This window comes from Natator depressus, chromosome 7 (genome assembly GCF_965152275.1).
Source record: "Natator depressus isolate rNatDep1 chromosome 7, rNatDep2.hap1, whole genome shotgun sequence".
Lineage (NCBI taxonomy): Eukaryota > Metazoa > Chordata > Testudines > Cheloniidae > Natator > Natator depressus.
In genome coordinates this window covers 53,543,024-53,559,219 of record NC_134240.1, presented here as the reverse complement: position 1 = coordinate 53,559,219, position 16,196 = coordinate 53,543,024, and the positions used below count along the sequence as shown (strand labels likewise).

Sequence of the window (16,196 nt, the reverse complement as noted above, 5' to 3'; positions counted from 1 at the left end):
TTCCCCCCACTCACGCTTCAGTGCTCTCTTTTACCACTTCTACTCGGTGCCTATCATCATCCTGCCTCTGTGTCTGCAACCAGAAAACAGTTACTAACCGTTTTGGTACCTGTTGTTCTAGGAGATGTGTTGCACATGTCCATTCCACTTCAGGTGTGTGCGCCCAGTGCACTAGCACCAGAGATTTTTCCCTTAGCAGTACCTGTCGGGGCAGCAGGTGTACCCTCCACTCACACTGCTCCACAATGACATAAAGGACAGAGCTGCCCCCGACCCGAGTCCCCTCAGTTCCTTCTTACTGGACAGACTCCAATAGATAGAGCTCTGCAAATCCACAGCTATCCACTTTATAGCGACAGATATCTGCATCCGTGGGCCATTTCTGCGGAATGCAGATCCAAATTATATGTCTAAAACCCTGTAAATCTGCGGCTATCTGCAGGTCATTTTTGCGGATAGGATACAAATACAAATTTTGTATCTGCACAGGGCTCCACCAATAGAGAGAGGAAGGAGGACGGGTTGTGGAATGGACACGTGCAACACATCTCAGAGAACAACGGCTCCTGTTTTTCTTCTTCGAGTGATTCTACACGTCCATTCCACTTCAGGGGAGTCACACACCATTCAACCAGGAGGTGGGATCAAAGTCTATCTGAATCATCACTGAAGATCTACACATCCAAATCTGGAACCATTTCTATAGCGTTGAGAGAAGGCATAATGAAAAGCAAGCGTATGTATTGAAGACCAAGTTGCAGCTCTACCAATGTCCAGAACGGGCGCTTAAGCTAGAAAGGATCCAGAGGCTGTGTGAGATCTGGTTGGAGTGCTAGAACCCAGTTCGGTGGTGCTGCACTAGGCATGTCGTAGCACAAACATATACAGGAGGAAACCCACAACGAGATTCTTTGGGATGAAACTGGAAGACCTTTCATCTTTTCTGCAATCACCATAAACAACTGTGAGGATGACCTGAACAGATTAATCGTATCCAGCTAAAACTGCAACACTCTCCTAACATCCAGTGTGTGGAGTCTCTCCTTAGGAGTATGAGGCTTAGGGAAGGAAGTATATTGCCTGATTGAAGTGAAAGTGAGAAGCTACCTCGGTGAGACATTTCGGACAAGGGCAATGGTATACCTTGACCTTGTAGAAGACTGTATACGGTGAGTCAGACACAGGGTTCTCAATTCTCCTACTCTCCTTGGAGACATATTTCCGATCAAAAAGGCTACTTTCATTGACAGATGAAGTAACAAATAGGTAGCCCGTGGTTCAAAGAGTGGACCCAGGTTTAAATCCCAAGGGGGGAATCAGGTCATCTGCTTGGGGATACAAATGATCCAGATCCTTCAGAAACCCAAGTGACATGGGGCTGCAAAGAAGCAAGCAATTACCAATTGGACATCAGAAAGTAGAGAGAGCTACTAGGTGCACCCTGATGGAACTAATGGCCAGAATTTGCTGTTGCAGGTATAACAAATAGTCCAGTACATGTTGTATTGGAGATTGGAACAAAGAAACACCTTTTTGCTGAGACCAGAGGGAGAATCTTTTCCACTTCAAGAGGTAAGTGTACTTAGGAGAAGATTTTCTACTATTCCAGAGGACATTTTGCACATCCCTTGAACAGAACTCTTCCTGAGGTGTTAACCATGGAGCATCCAGTCCATAAGGTGAAGGGCCTCCAGGTTGGGATGAAGGAGGTGACCATGGTCCTGTGAGATCAGGTCCAGGTCTGGCAGTAGTGTCAGTGGAACCCTGGTAGAGAGGGTCAGCAGTGTGGAAAATCAGTGATAGCGAGGGCACGGAGGTGCTACTGAGTATAATGCAAGCATGGCTGTGTTTGGTTTTTAACAGCACCCAGGGTAGAGCTGAAACAAAGGTATGCATACATTAGATTGTCTTTCCAGGACTACAGAGAAGTGTCCATCAGAGACCCCAAACTACGACTCCCTCATGAACAAAGCTGATGTGTCGTCGAATTGCAAACAGGTTTATGTGGGGAACACCCCAGGGTTGGAAAATGTGTCGGACTCTATCTGGGTGGAGAAGCCACTCATGGTGACTGGTACATGATATTCTCAACAGGTCTGCCAGACTCTTCTGGACACCCAGAAGGCAGGAGGCTTTGAGGTGGATTGAGCTGTTGATGCAAAACTTCCAAAGCAATATTGCTTCTTGACCCAGAAGCGATGACTGAACCCCACGCTCTGTTCACACAGATCATCACTGCAGTGTTATCTGTAAGAAAAGACAGTTACCTTTCGTAAATGTTGTTCTTCGAGATATGTTGCTCATGTCCATTCCATGTTAGGTGTGCATGCTCACCACATGCATCAGTGTCTGAAGTTTTTTCCTCAGTGGCATCCATAGGGGACCGGCTCTGGCGCCTTACGGAGTGGCGCACGAACACACTGGTATAAGAAGCACTGCTGGCTCCTTCCTCTCTTGGTTCCTTCTTGCCGGAACTACGACAGTGGAGAAGGAGGGCGGGTCATGGAATGGACATGAGCAACATATCTTGAAGAACAACAGTTACGAAAGGTTAGTAACTGTCTTTTCTTCTTCGAGTGCTTGCTCATGTCCATTCCATTGTAGGTGACTCCCAAGCAGTATCATCGAAGGCAGGTTCGGAGTTCATGGACGTGTCAATTGCAACACAGTTCTGCCAAATCCAGTGACATCTCTGGCTTGCTGGGTGATGGCATAATGCGCTGTGAACGAGTGTACCAAAGACCACGTCATGGCCTTGCAGATGGTCTGGATAGGGACGTGTGTCAGGAAGGCAGCGGAAGATGCGTGAGCCCTAGCTGAGTGAGCCTTCACTATCGGTGGAGGCACAGCCTGCATCAACTCGTAACAAGTACGGATGCAGGTGGTGATCCAATTTGAAATCCTCTGACAGGACACCAGAAGGCCCTTAATCCTTGTGCTATCGCAATAAAGAGCTGGGTCGATCTGCGGAAGGGCTTGGTGCGTTCCAGGTAGAACACCAGGGTGTGCCTGACATCTAGAGTGTGCAGCCGCCTTTCCTCATTGGCTGTGTGAGGCTTTGGATGTGGGACTAATCACTTAGGAAGCAGGCTAGCGTGTCGGAAAACACCAGGGTAGGAGAAACTGGCAAACTGTCCTTGATGAGAATGTCAAACTAACTGCTTGGTGTTCCCAGGCTGTCTGGATGAGTTCACGGCGAACGAAAGAGGCACAGGTGACACCCTCCTGTAACTTTTCCCTTTATTCTTTGAAGCAAACAAGCATTCAGCAGCCATGCAGGAGACTGGGATATCTCGGGAGGAAGGCACCCTCTTTAAGAGGCCCTGGTGGGTCCTGTAATTGTTTGGGGGAGGTGAGGAAACACCGGATGTTACTGCCTCATTGAGCAATCAGGAGGATGCGCCCAAGGCTGGCTGAGGTAGAGCTTCCCCCAATTCCTCCGAAGGGGGAGTCACTGGGGCAGACTACCCATGTTCAGTACTAAGCTCGGTACTGGAAGCTGCTTCCTGCAGCTCTTGCCATGCAGCTTCATGACATCTGCTGGAGGATGCAGAGGAGGGAGGGTTCATAGACAATCTGGAGGCAGGGGGAAAACCCCATAGGTTCCAAGAGAGCCACTGATAAGGCCACAGAGTGGCTCCCTACTGGCCAACCAACACGGAGGTTCTGCTGGATACCTGAGGTGAAAACCTCTTGGAGGAGAATGATGGCTTACGTGATGTGGCCGCAACACATAAAACCCAATTTCTGACTCGGACAACAATCCTGAGTCATCCGACCAAGGAGGTGTGGAGCCTCTTGGTGCGAGGAGTCCGGAGAGGACAGCATCAGGGAAATCTTTCCCTGCCTGCATCTCGACAGTACCGTACGAGGGGGTACCAGAGTGTCCAGAAGTGCCTGCCATACCAGGTACTGAATTCTTGTAACCGGCAAATACATGCGAGAATCACTCAGAACCGGATGAGATGTCTCTTGAACCACCAGCATAGCTGACACCAAGAGACTCGGCAGATGGCTTGTTGCAGCACATGCCTCAAGCATTGACAGCACTGGGAGAGCCAAAGACGATGATACCACAGAACAGCATTCCTCAGAGGTCGGTCTCAAAGGCACCCATACCAGTGCCGGAGCTGTGTGGACTGGGGAGTGCCTTGGCACCAAGCACACACACACTATCCTCCTTCCCAGCTTGTTCATTGGACTGTAGTGCTAGGGACCATGATCTCCTAGACAACATGTCCCTCAGTGCAGTCTTCAGTGCTGCTTCTTCATTACCAGAGAAGAAGTTAAGCATTGAGACTCTGCCATGACAGGAGGAGCGCTCCTACCCAAAGCAGAGGAGCTTGGTGCCTCACCACCCAAAACAGGAAGGCTGAGAGTAGGTGCTGAGCTGCCTCCATACAAAGGTGTTTTAGTCCGACTTTTCAGTTCTAGACCTAAAGTCCCTGAAGATTTGGCACCTGTCTCCAGTGTGAGCTTCTCCTAGGCACTTCAACACCTGGAGCACAGGTCACTGACTGGCACTGGCTTCTTGCTTCCATCACAAGGTTTGAAGCCTGGGGATTGATGCATGCCCCGGGATGGGGTGTTGGTACCCCAAACAGGCAGGAACCGTAGTAAGCATTTAATACACCAGTTTGAAAAACAAGGAAACCTACTAGTAAAAAAAATGACACCCAATATAAACACTCAGACAGGGAGAACACTTGCAGTAGCAAGGTAGACAGCGCCGACAACCATCACAGGCGGTAAGAAGGACTTGACAGGGGTTGGGGGCAGCTTTGCCCTTTATACCATGGCGCAGCAGCATGAGGCTGCCGAGAGCGTATGCGCCACATGGACAGGTACCGCTAAAGGAAAAATCTCTGATGCTAGTGCACGGGGCATGTGCACCCCTGAAGTGGAATAGATGTGCAATCACGCGAACAACTCCCCCTGTTACTGGCTGATGAGCATCTTCTCCTCCCTCAGAGCATTCCTGAAAAGCCACTTCTCTTCCAGGCACCCTTCCCTTCCAGCTTCTCACCCCAGATTTACCCTGGCTCTCCCTGCCCCAACCTACTGTCCTGTGTCTGTCGTCCCTGTCTTGCAGTAGACACCCTTCCAGGAATGTGTTTGTAAAATTTACAGCACCATATACATTAATATGATCTGTGACCGGTCACAGGCCCTGGGGTTCCAACGCCCCCAGGCCAGACAGTCCAGGGAGGGTTTCTGGGGGATTATTTAGTGTCTTGTAGCCAGTTTGCCCAGGAATGCATATGTGTGCTTGTGTGCGTGTGGCCCAGGGAGAGAGAGAACTGGAGGCATGGCCATAGCTTAAAAGCTCTGCTAGGAGCAGCAGAAACTGAATCCCAGTCTCCTGCATGGCTGCTGAACACTCATTTGCCTGCAGAGCTGTATTTCATTCATCCCCTTCATAACCTACCCAAACTCCTGAACATTTATTTGCTGGATTATTGGACTGTTTCCCCACTGCATGTCTATCTACCCTTCCCTGTCTGCATAGTTACAGTAGACTGACAGTGCTCAGCAGAGATACTGGACAGTCTGAAATTGCTTTGCCTCCACACCTCAGAATCAAAATGTGACAGTGAACAAGCCTTCCTCAGGGGATGATGGTCCCATCATCACCAGACTGGTGCAGCAGGGAATTACCATATAACAGTGAGAGCCTCCTGCAGCCCTCTCGAAAGGGCCATGGGAGCCACAATTGGCTGTCCTTACCAACTCGGTAGGCAGAGTGGAGGTACTGCAGACCCTGGGGGCTCACAGGCTGACTGTGCTGTTCATCCTCTGAAGGAAAGCCCCCTGTAACAAGGGAGTTGGGCTGCGAGGAAAGAGCCGTCAAGGAAGCCCCCGGAATTGCTGGGAATGTCGATCCCGCATGGACACTCCCTACTGGAGAGAAGAAACAGCAGCATTAGGACATACAATCAAGCCTAGGAAAAGGTTCTTAACTTACCACCTCCCTCATGACCCATGCACCCCTTTCTCCGCCCATGCCATCCTGCTAACTGCCCCATTTGAAAGCTGCAATCATACTGGTGGAGAACAGCAGAGACACCTTTTAAATGGACTGGAAAAAGCTGGGCTGCAAGGCAGAGTGAAAATAAGATCCATATTTTGCTTAACAAACAGGGACTGAGTCTCCCAAAGAGGGTCAGTTTGCATGCATTCCTGCCCCACTCTGCACACCATGTACTATAGACGCTAGGGCTCATTAATATACACCGTCTGATTTCCTTGCAACTTGGGCTTGAGGAAAACTGAAATGACGTTTCAGACCAATGTCTGTGTGAACAGTGGGCAACTGGGGTGAACAGAGAGGGCAGCATGAGTCACAAGAGCTGCTGACTCCAGTGCCTTTACTTAAGTAACACCTCTGCTGGTGACTTGCCCAAGGAGGTGGGCCTCTGCCCAGGGTACCTCAGCTGAGTTCTCCACTGAGAGCTGGCTGGGACAGTCATTCAGAAGGAACACTGTTAAGACGGGTGGAACAGTAGGTGAGGTGGGGTCCACTCCCCCTCCCTCAGCTACATCTGCAGTGTCGCTGTAGCATCGCTGTGACTCCAACAAAGCTCAGTATGGCGAGCGTCCTATTGTATACCAGCCACTGGTGCTTTTATAGCTCTGACCATGGAGATGACAGCAGAGCTTCCACCAGAGCCAGCATCAGTAAAGCTGCACCAATACTCAAACAACAGTGAGAAAACCTCTAAAAAAGCTCTGAGGGCAGAGAAGGAATTGAGAGGGACATCTCCCCAAGTACACATGGTAGAATCTGGTATGTTATGTGACTTAATTTGTGCATGTACAATCTTAACATTAAGTGAGTCAATAAGGTGGACTCAGGCAAGGGATCAAAGCTGATCTGAATCTCCCCCAGAGAAGGGCATTAATAGGGAGAGTTGTGGCATGCCTCACAGCTTCAGAGTAGATGCCATTATTTCACAGCCTCCCTATATGCAACTACATCCATCTGGCTAAGCAAGTCAGCCTGGGGAGGAGTCTATATTCTCATTTCATCTCATTCACATTTTTTTCAAAATATGCTCTCTGTTGCTGTGTACGTTAGTTAAGAGATGAGCATGTGTCAGATGCACACTCCCCAAGAGACAGTGTGTGTCTCATGACCAGATCTGTCTGACCTCATCACACAAGCAGACAGAAAGGTGTCGGAAACACAAATTACAAAGCTAATTGAAATTCCCTGCCAAGGCAAGCCAGAGAGACTGACCCCTACGGGTGTGCTGAGCATCACCCAGAGCTAGACACCATCACATGGGTAAGCACTTTCTGAACGGTATCCAGGCATTGGAAACAGTGTTTTAAAAACTAGAGAGTACGTAAACTGCAAGAGAATCCAAACTCACGTAAGTCACATCCTGGCAGTCAGAGAGGGGGCAGTTTGTATTCATTTACATTAACCTAGGATGAGCAAACAGCCTGCTGGCTCCAGCACCTCAGGGAAGAGAATGGCAATGGCTTTGCTAAGCTGAGAGTCACAACCACTACACAGCTGAAGTCTGAAACTGAAAGTAAAGGTGCTGGGCTGAGCAGACCTGGGGAGTTTTAAGTTCCTGAGACCTCCAAGGTTTTTCTAGTCATTTTTACATCAGTTAAAAAAAAGCAGAAAGAAAAGCCCCTTTTCCCTGAGCGTCTGGATGGGAGGGAGGACAACAACATGTCTAGCAAATGCCCCACTGTGCTGGCTCTTCCAGAACTCTATCGGTTGGGAGGCACTGGCAGCACTTACAGTAAGAACCAGCCCACTTCCAAATGCAATACTGCTCTCGTAGAAAGTGATGGTGTAATTCAGCCCAGGTCCAGCTATCTCCTGCCAGAGCCATGCCCCACAGGAGCAGGTCACTGATAGTCACACACAGCAGCTGTTCCCAGCACTGCACACTGGCTGAACTCCAGCCAAACTGCAGCATTGCAGAGTCACTAAGAGACTGTCTCTGAAGTACTCCTGCTGACACAACTCTCTCCCCTAAGGACGTGCATTTGGGGCAAGACCATTTCCAAGCTCTCACGAAGATGATGAAGGCTTTGGAAGTCTCTGTGGCAGAAGTTTTGCTGCCTCCTGCTCCAAGTACCTCTTGGAAGCTGACCTTACAGCACCACAAATGTCACACACGCCTTCCCTTACTTGAAGGGCTGCAGACAGGAGGAGAGAGAAATAAAGCTCATCCAGTTATCTGGAGTCAGACTGCTAGCAGGTGTCTGCCTCAATTCAGTCTGAGGGGTCAAACTCCGGAAACGTCAACAGATCGACACTGAAGTTCCACTTGCTAGTTTACTTCTGATTGGTGCATTAGGTGTTTCCCCACCATGGACCTAACCTCCTTCTGCATGTGCATCTCTGGGCTGCGATGCACACACTGGGCACATTTCTGAACAGTGATAGTCCTGTCCCAGATGCATGGGTCCTGTCTGGGATAAAGCTGGGAAGACTATGACCCACACTTCTACACACACAGCGTCTGGGGGCCAAGATACTCACTTGCTACGTTGGAAGACAGTGACAGTCCTGTCTCAGCATGGTACGGGTGCACTGCAATCTGTGTCATGGATGGGACGGGCACACCGGGGAATGACACTGCTGTAGCTGCCAGAGATGGTGTGGTTACAGAATAGGGATACTGTGCTCCTATGAATGCTGGGTGGACACCCTAGAAAGGAAGCTGGGTATCAGTCATAGGAACATAAGAACAGCCATATTGGGTCAAACCAAAGGTCCACCTAGCCCAGCATCCTGTCTTCCGACGGTGGCCAATGCCAGATGCTTCAGGGGGAATGAACGAACAGGGCAATTTTGAGTGATGCCCTCTTCTTCCAGTCCCAGTTTCTAGCAGTCAGAGGTTTAGGAACACCCAGAGCATGGGGTTACATCCCAGACCATCTTGGCTAACAGCCTCTGACGGACCTATCCTCCATGAACACATCTAATTCCTTTTGGAACCCAGTTATACTTTTAGCCTTCACACCGTCCCCTGTCAACGAGTTCCACAGGTTGGCTGTGCGTTGCATGAAGTACTTCCTTTTGTTTTAAACCTGATGCCTATTAATTTCACTGGGTGACCCCTGGTTCTTGTGTTACATGAAGGGGTAAAAACACTTCCTAATTCACTTTCTCCACACCAGTCATGAGTTTATAGACATCTGTCATATCCCCTCTTAGTCATCTCTTTTCTAAACTGAAAAGTCCCAGTCTTATTAAGCTCTCCTCCTATGGAAGCCGTTCCATACCCCTAATCATTTTTGTTGCCCTTTTCTGAACCTTTTCCAATTCCAATATATCTTTTTTGAGATGAGGCAACCACATCTGCACACAGTATTCAAGATGTGGGCGTACCATGGATTTATATAGAGGCAATAAGATATTTTCTGTCTTATTATCTATCCCTTTCCTAATGAGTCCCAACGTTCTGTTCACTTTTTTGACTGCCGCTGCACATTGAGTGGATGTTTTCAGAGAACTATCCACAATGACTCCAAGATCTCTTTCTTGAGTGGTAACAGCTAATTTATATGTGTAGTTGGGATTATGTTTTCCAATGTGCATTACTTTGCATTTATCAACATTGAATTTCGTCTGCCATTTTGTTGCCCAGTCACCCAGTTTTGAGAGATCCTTTTGTAGCCCTTTGCAGTCTGTCTGGGACTTAACTATCTTGAGTAGTTTTGTATCATCTGCAAATTTTGCCACCTCACTGTTTACCCCTTCTTCCAGATCATTTCTGAATATGTTAAATAGGACTGGACCTTGTACAGACCCCTGAGAGACACCACTATTTACCTCTCTCCCTTCTGAGAACTGACCATTTATTCGTATCCTTTGTTTCCTATCTTTTAACCAGTTACCAATCCATGAGAGAACCTTCCCTTTTATCCCATGACTGCTTATTTTGCTTAAGAGCCTTTGGTGAGGGACCTTGTCAAAGGCTTTCTGAAAATCTAAATACACTATATCCACTGGATCCCACTTGTCCACATGCTTGTTGACCCCCTCAAAGAATTCTAGTAGATTGTTGAGGCATGATTTCCAGCTACAAAAAACATGTTGACTCATCCCCAACAAATTATGTTCATCTGTGTGTCTGACAGTGTTGTTCTTTACAATAGTTTCAACCAATTTGCCCAGTACTGAAGTCAGGCTTACTGGCCTGTAATTGCCGGGGTCAGCTCTGGAGCCCTTTTTAAAAATTGGCATCACACTAGCTAGCCTCCAGTCATTTGGTACAGAAGCTGATTTAAATGACAGGTTACAGACTACAGTTAGTAGTTCTGCAATTTCACATTAGAGTTCCTTCAGAACTCTTTGGTGAATACCATCTGGTCCTGGTGACTTATTACTGTTTAGTTTATCAATTTGCTCCAAAACCTCCTCTAACGGCACCTCAATCTGGGACAGTTCCTCAGATCTGTCACCTAAAAACAATGGCTCAGGTTTGGGAATCTCCCTCACATCCTCAGCTATGAAGACCAATGCAAAGAATTCATTTCGTTTCTCCGCAATGGCCTTATCGTCCTTGAGTGCTCCTTTAGCACCTCGATCGTCCAGGGGCCCCACTGGTTGTTTAGCAGGCTGCCTGCTTCTGATGTACATAAAAAATTTCGCTATTACTTTTTGAGTCTTTGGCTAGTTGTACTTCAAATTATTTTTTGGCCTTCCTAATTATATTTTTACACTTCATTTGCCAGAGTTTATGCTCCTCTCCATTTTCCTCACTGGGATTTAACTTCCACTTTTTAAAGGATGCCTTTTTGCCTCTCACTGCTTTTTTTACTTTGTTGTTTAGCCACGGTGGCACTTTTTTGGTTCTCTTATTATGTTTTTTAATTTGGGGATATAAATTTAAGTTGAGTCTCTATTATGGTGTCTTTAAAAAGTTTCCATGTAGTTTGCAGGGATTTTACTTTTGGTGCTGTACCTTTTAATTTCTGTTTAACTAACCTCCTCATTTTTGTGTAGTTCCCCTTACTGAAATTAAATGCTACAACGTTGGGCCGCTGTGGTGTTTTCCCCTCCACAGGGATGTTAAATTTAATTATACTATGGTCACTATTACCAAGCGGTCCAAGTATATTCACCTCTTGGACCTGGTCCTATGCTCTACTTAGGACTAAATCAAGAATTGCCTCTCCTCTTGTGGGTTCCAGGACTAGCTACTCCAAGAAGCAGTCATTTATGGTGTCAAGAAACTTTATCTCTGCATCCTCTCCTGAGGTGATATGTATCCAGTCAACATGAGGATAGTTGAAATTCCCCATTATTATTGAGTTTTTTTATTTTAATAGCCTCTCTAATCTCCCTGAGCATTTCACAGTCACTATCACCATCCTGGTCAGGTGGTCGGCAATATCTCCTTACTGCTATATTATTATTATTCGAGCATGAAATTACTATCCATAAAGATTCTATTGTACAGTTTGGTTCATTTAAGGTTTTTACTCCATTTGATTCTACGCTTTCTTTCACATATAATGCCACTCCCCCACCAGTACAACCTGTTCTGTCCTTCCAATATATTTTGTACCCTGGTATAAATCCCATTGATTATCCTCATTCCACCAAGTTTCTGTGATGCCTATTATACCAATATCCTCATTTAATATGAGGCATTCTAGTTCACCCATCTTATTATTTAGACTTCTAGCACTGGAATATAAATACTTTAAAAACTTGTCACTTTTTAGCTGCCACCCATTACATGATGTAATTGAATGAGACTTTTTATCATTTGAATGTTTCTCATCAGATCCTACCTGTATTTTTCATCTTCCATACTCTCCTCCTTACTAGGACAGAGTATCTCTATTAGTAGATCCTCCCCTAAGGAATGTCTCTGTCTGAACCATGTGCTCCTCCACACCTGTCGGCTTTCTCCCAGCCCCTAGTTTAAAAACTGCTCTATGCCCTTTTTAATTTTAAGTGCCAGCAATCTGGTTTCATTTTGGTGTAGGTGGAGCCCATCCATCCTTCCTACATAGGCTCCCCGTTTCCCAAAAGTTTACCCAGTTCCTACTCCTCCCTACTCCATCGTCACATCCCACTCTGCTGCCTAGACTGCCAACTCTTCAGGGCTGGGACATTTCTGTACTGTGCCTAGAATACTTTGGGCCCTATAGCAATACCAGTTGTAATACCAATAGCTGATACTACACTTAATGTTCTCAAATCGCTTTACATGCATTACCTGCCCGTGGGAGGTAAGTAAATAAATCTGCTTTACAGATGGGAAAGCTGAAGTGACTTGCTAAGTGAATCAGTGGCAGAGCTGAGACTGGAGCGCCAGAGATCTTGGTTCCCCCCCGAAGCTCACCCCACTAGACTATGTTTCCTCTCTAAGAAGCTGAGCTAGGTTATCATGAATGCAGAGGATTATCTATAGAACACCAGGCCACTGATGGTGACTCACCTGGGGGTACGCTGAGCCTGGCACAGGGAAGACTGCTGGGCGTGGCATGTGCTGGATTGGGTGTCCAATATATTGGGGGTTACAGGGTATATGGGTCTGGAGAGTAGTGTAGGGGTGCAGGCCCTGGGTGTGTGCATGTGCCATTGCTGGCCCAGCCATCGTATGCTGCTGGTAGATAGTTGACCCCACAGAGATCACCGGCACTACTGTCGCTGCTGCTGTCACTGCAGCTGCCACTGTCACAGTGGTGGGTTCAGCAGCCACCCTGCTGTCTGTCAATCCGCGCACTGCTTCAGAGGCTGCCCGGGCACCACTGGCGCTGCAACCAGTGGCTCCTTCTCTCTGCGCCGGGGTCCCACCAACAGTCTGTTCATAGAGCCAGTACCACTGGTGTGCCACTTCAAACAGGACTTCTGGGTACACCCCACCTCCTTTGGCTGCCTCTTCCACGGCCATGCAGGCCTTCTCCAGCATCAGGTTATCCTGAGAAGGGGGGCAGAGAATGGAGAAAACAAACCCAGCAGCATGAGGGATAGAAGAAAACTGCAGCAGGTAAGATACCAAGGACTGCAACATGCCTCAGAATGGCCAATGCTGCCCAAAGCAGCCAGCAAGATAATAACCAGAGACTGCCCACAAAGGATAGGAGAAACCTCTATAATGCAGCACTGGAATCAGCGCTGTGTTACTCTGTCTTCACAAGGCAGGGAGGAGCCAATCCCACTGATAACAGCTGGCTCCCTGGCATGTCCAGAACCTTCTGAGGTCAGACTGCCCCCAGGAAGCGATGCTTACCTGCTCCTTGCACTGCACCAGGGCCCTCTGGATCTCATTTGGGTTCAGGGCATGGGCATGTGGCAGGCAGCTGAGTGCCAGTTCAGCAGCTGCTCGCACCATGTTGGAGTCCCTGGCCCTTGAAGCCCTATCTGCCAATGACGCCACTTCCGGAGGAGTCAAATGTCCATCCCAACACTCCACCAGAATGTTCAAGGCTGCGCTGCCAATCTCCATGGCCTGCCCTAGTATCCAGAGGGGAAGAGAAGGACGAGCATCACACACCACCCTCAACAGACCCAATCACAGCACCAATCAGCTCTTTTGGGGAGAACCACAGACCCATTGGGCTCACCTAGCACAGGCCAGAGACTGCCCCCAAATAATCTCTAGAGCAGATCTGTTAGAAAAACACCCAGTCTGGATTTTAAAATTGTCAGTGCTGGCGAATCCACCATGCCCCTTGGTAAACTGTTCCAAAGATTAAAAATGTGCACCTTGCTTCCAGTCTGAATGTGTCTAGCCTCCACTTCCAGCCATTGGATCATATTATCAAGAGGGTTAAGGTTAGAGACGCCATGTCTCTGTAGGGGGAGAAGCCTGGAATTCCCCAAAGTACACGGCTTTCTTTGGGGAAGGCAAGTGAAACCCAGGTGCTCTCCTCTAGCTTCATGTCCGACTGGCACAGGCAGGGCCCTGAACAAGCAGGGCGTTCACACACTTGCATCACACTAGTAGTGACACAGCAGCACTGCTGAATCCTAGACACAGCTCTGTGCAGCTGCTCGACCAGCAGGACAGTCATGGTAGGCCGGAGCACTGTCTACAGGGGGAAGGTGGAAGGCAGCAGCAAGGTAAACTAGCCAAGTGCTCCCCACTGCCACTGGATTAACATTCCCCTTAGATGGCCTGGAGAATGCCTGAATGTATGCTAATGCACAGAAAGGAGTCAGACACTTCTAGAGGGCCTGGGGGATATTCCAGCCTGAGAAAAGGGAACTAACTTTTCCTTATATGAGAAATACATCAACATTCTTTTAGCTTTCCACTATGGCTTACTGAGCTCTCCAAGCCACAGTGGGGAAGCTAGCAGAAGGTCGGAGTGTAATGGGGTAGAGGGGGAAGGTCAAAGTCTCCAACACGCTCAGCCACAACAACGCTTAGCAAGTGTGCCTCATCAGCAGAGATCCTCAAAGAGAGGCCCTATCCCACTAAGACAATCCTATGGGTCCCCCCATGCCCAGAGACTTCTGGGCACTGTGGCTGATTATGGTGCAAAGTCAAGAAGCAGGTACTGGCACCAGAATCCTCCCCAAGCTGTAGTAAGGATCACCTGTGCAAATCCTTGCCACCTGGTGTGTGCAGTTGTCCATGGCAGGCTGCAGCTGTGTGCATCAGTGTCTCGTCAATGATGTTACTAAGATCAAGCTCCCCACCCCACCAGATAAAAGCCCCCTAATAATGCTGCCCTAACCTGTGATCCAAGAGACGTGGGAGGAGTAGGTTCGAGAGAGCCAGTTGGGGGAGACAAAGTTGTGCAGCCCTAGTGCATAGAGCCCAATCTCAAAGGCGCAGAGATGGAGGTTGCGGTGGGGCCCCTGGTGCCCACCACTGGAGGAGGGATGAGTGAAGATGGAGGTACTGCTGTTTCCACCCGCCTTGATAAGAACTGTCTTGGCCAGTTCAAAGTAGAAGTGAGCAGCTGCTTCTGAGGGTTGGTTTGGGACATGAGGTGCATGGCTTTCCGGCCGCCTCCCTTTATACCTGGAATGACAAGATACAGGAACCACTCGGAAAGGAGCAAGCACCTAGTTCACTCACAGAGCTCCTCTCTTCAGGCTCAGCAAGCTCTCACCAACAGGCATTCCACAAATGTACACATGCCCGTGTGTACACTTGACTCCGGACCAATGAAGCCACGAGGTGTCATGTACTAAGAGAGGAACACATGACAGTGGAAAGTGACTATGGATCTTACCTGCCAACTTCCACAGTCTTTGCACGTGCTCCACCACTGGCTCTCCTGCTGCCACTTGAGGACGATGAGCCCAGCGAGTCACTGGACGAGCTGCTGATGCTGTCACTGTCCTGTCCTCTGCCCCAGGAGGTGGCTGCCCATCCCCCACGAAGGGGCCGCCGACTGAGGGTTGGACTGCTGTCGGAGGTGGTTTCGGGAGCACTGCTGTCAATACTGGCCATGCCTACAACACCACAGAAAACAGAGGGCATGTCAATGGGCAAGCTCCTCTCTGGGACCATTGCACACCTGAACAGGTCCCAAGCCGTTCACACCACAGGCAGGGTAAACAGCTGAGGAGGGTTTTATTTCTTTGCAAACCACAACTGGAATGTACATTCATAGACAAAACTGGCCAGTTCATCAAACCAATCCTGCACTGATTTTGCAGTTTCATAATACAGAGTAGTCCACAGCGCCCCGACAGAGGGGAAAGGGAAGCCCATTGCACATACTTCCCTGCCATGCGCACTCCGCGTAGATCTTTGGTACATTTCGATGATGAGAATCAAAGCAATTGTACACATCGATCACCAAGCCCAGCAGACTGCGTATTATTTTATGGTTTTATCAAAAGAATGCAGTACAATGTCCCCATTGTATATACAGTATTTTAACATCCAATCCAATTTAAACAGAAGTTTTCCCCACCCGCAATCCCAAGACAACTTACCCCCAAACACACCCAGTTCCCACAGAAGGCAGCAGAAAGGGGGGAACTCAGCCAGTGAGCCAGTGGCAGCGTATCTGAGTTTGGCACAAAGCCCAAAAGCATGGTGCCCTGCTCCCTGGGCCAGCAGAAGCTGGGGGCACTGTGGAAACAGTGCATCCATTCAGTTCCAACATACCTAATTCGCCAGCCAGACCACAGGTAGTGTTAAACACAAGGGACTTTACAGGGAAAGACCTGTGTCCCCACCCCAAAGAGCTCACACACAGACAAGAACTGCTTTTTTCACTGAGGGAAGAGACTGACA

At 48.5% G+C, this 16,196-nt stretch overlaps 1 protein-coding gene across 1 annotated transcript in view; it reads right to left on the bottom strand.

Moving 5' to 3' along the window:
• The window catches only part of ZSWIM8 (zinc finger SWIM-type containing 8), a 139,033-nt gene that overhangs the window by 6,379 nt on the left and 116,458 nt on the right, over positions 1-16,196 (bottom strand). Inside the window, exons 18-23 of the mRNA XM_074958448.1 lie at positions 15,181-15,403; positions 14,677-14,966; positions 13,224-13,447; positions 12,429-12,911; positions 8,510-8,678; positions 5,728-5,901 (exon numbers count right to left, since the gene is read on the bottom strand). Of these exons, the coding sequence (XP_074814549.1) occupies positions 5,728-5,901; positions 8,510-8,678; positions 12,429-12,911; positions 13,224-13,447; positions 14,677-14,966; positions 15,181-15,403 (1,563 nt within the window). The remainder of the gene's footprint in view (positions 1-5,727; positions 5,902-8,509; positions 8,679-12,428; positions 12,912-13,223; positions 13,448-14,676; positions 14,967-15,180; positions 15,404-16,196) is intronic.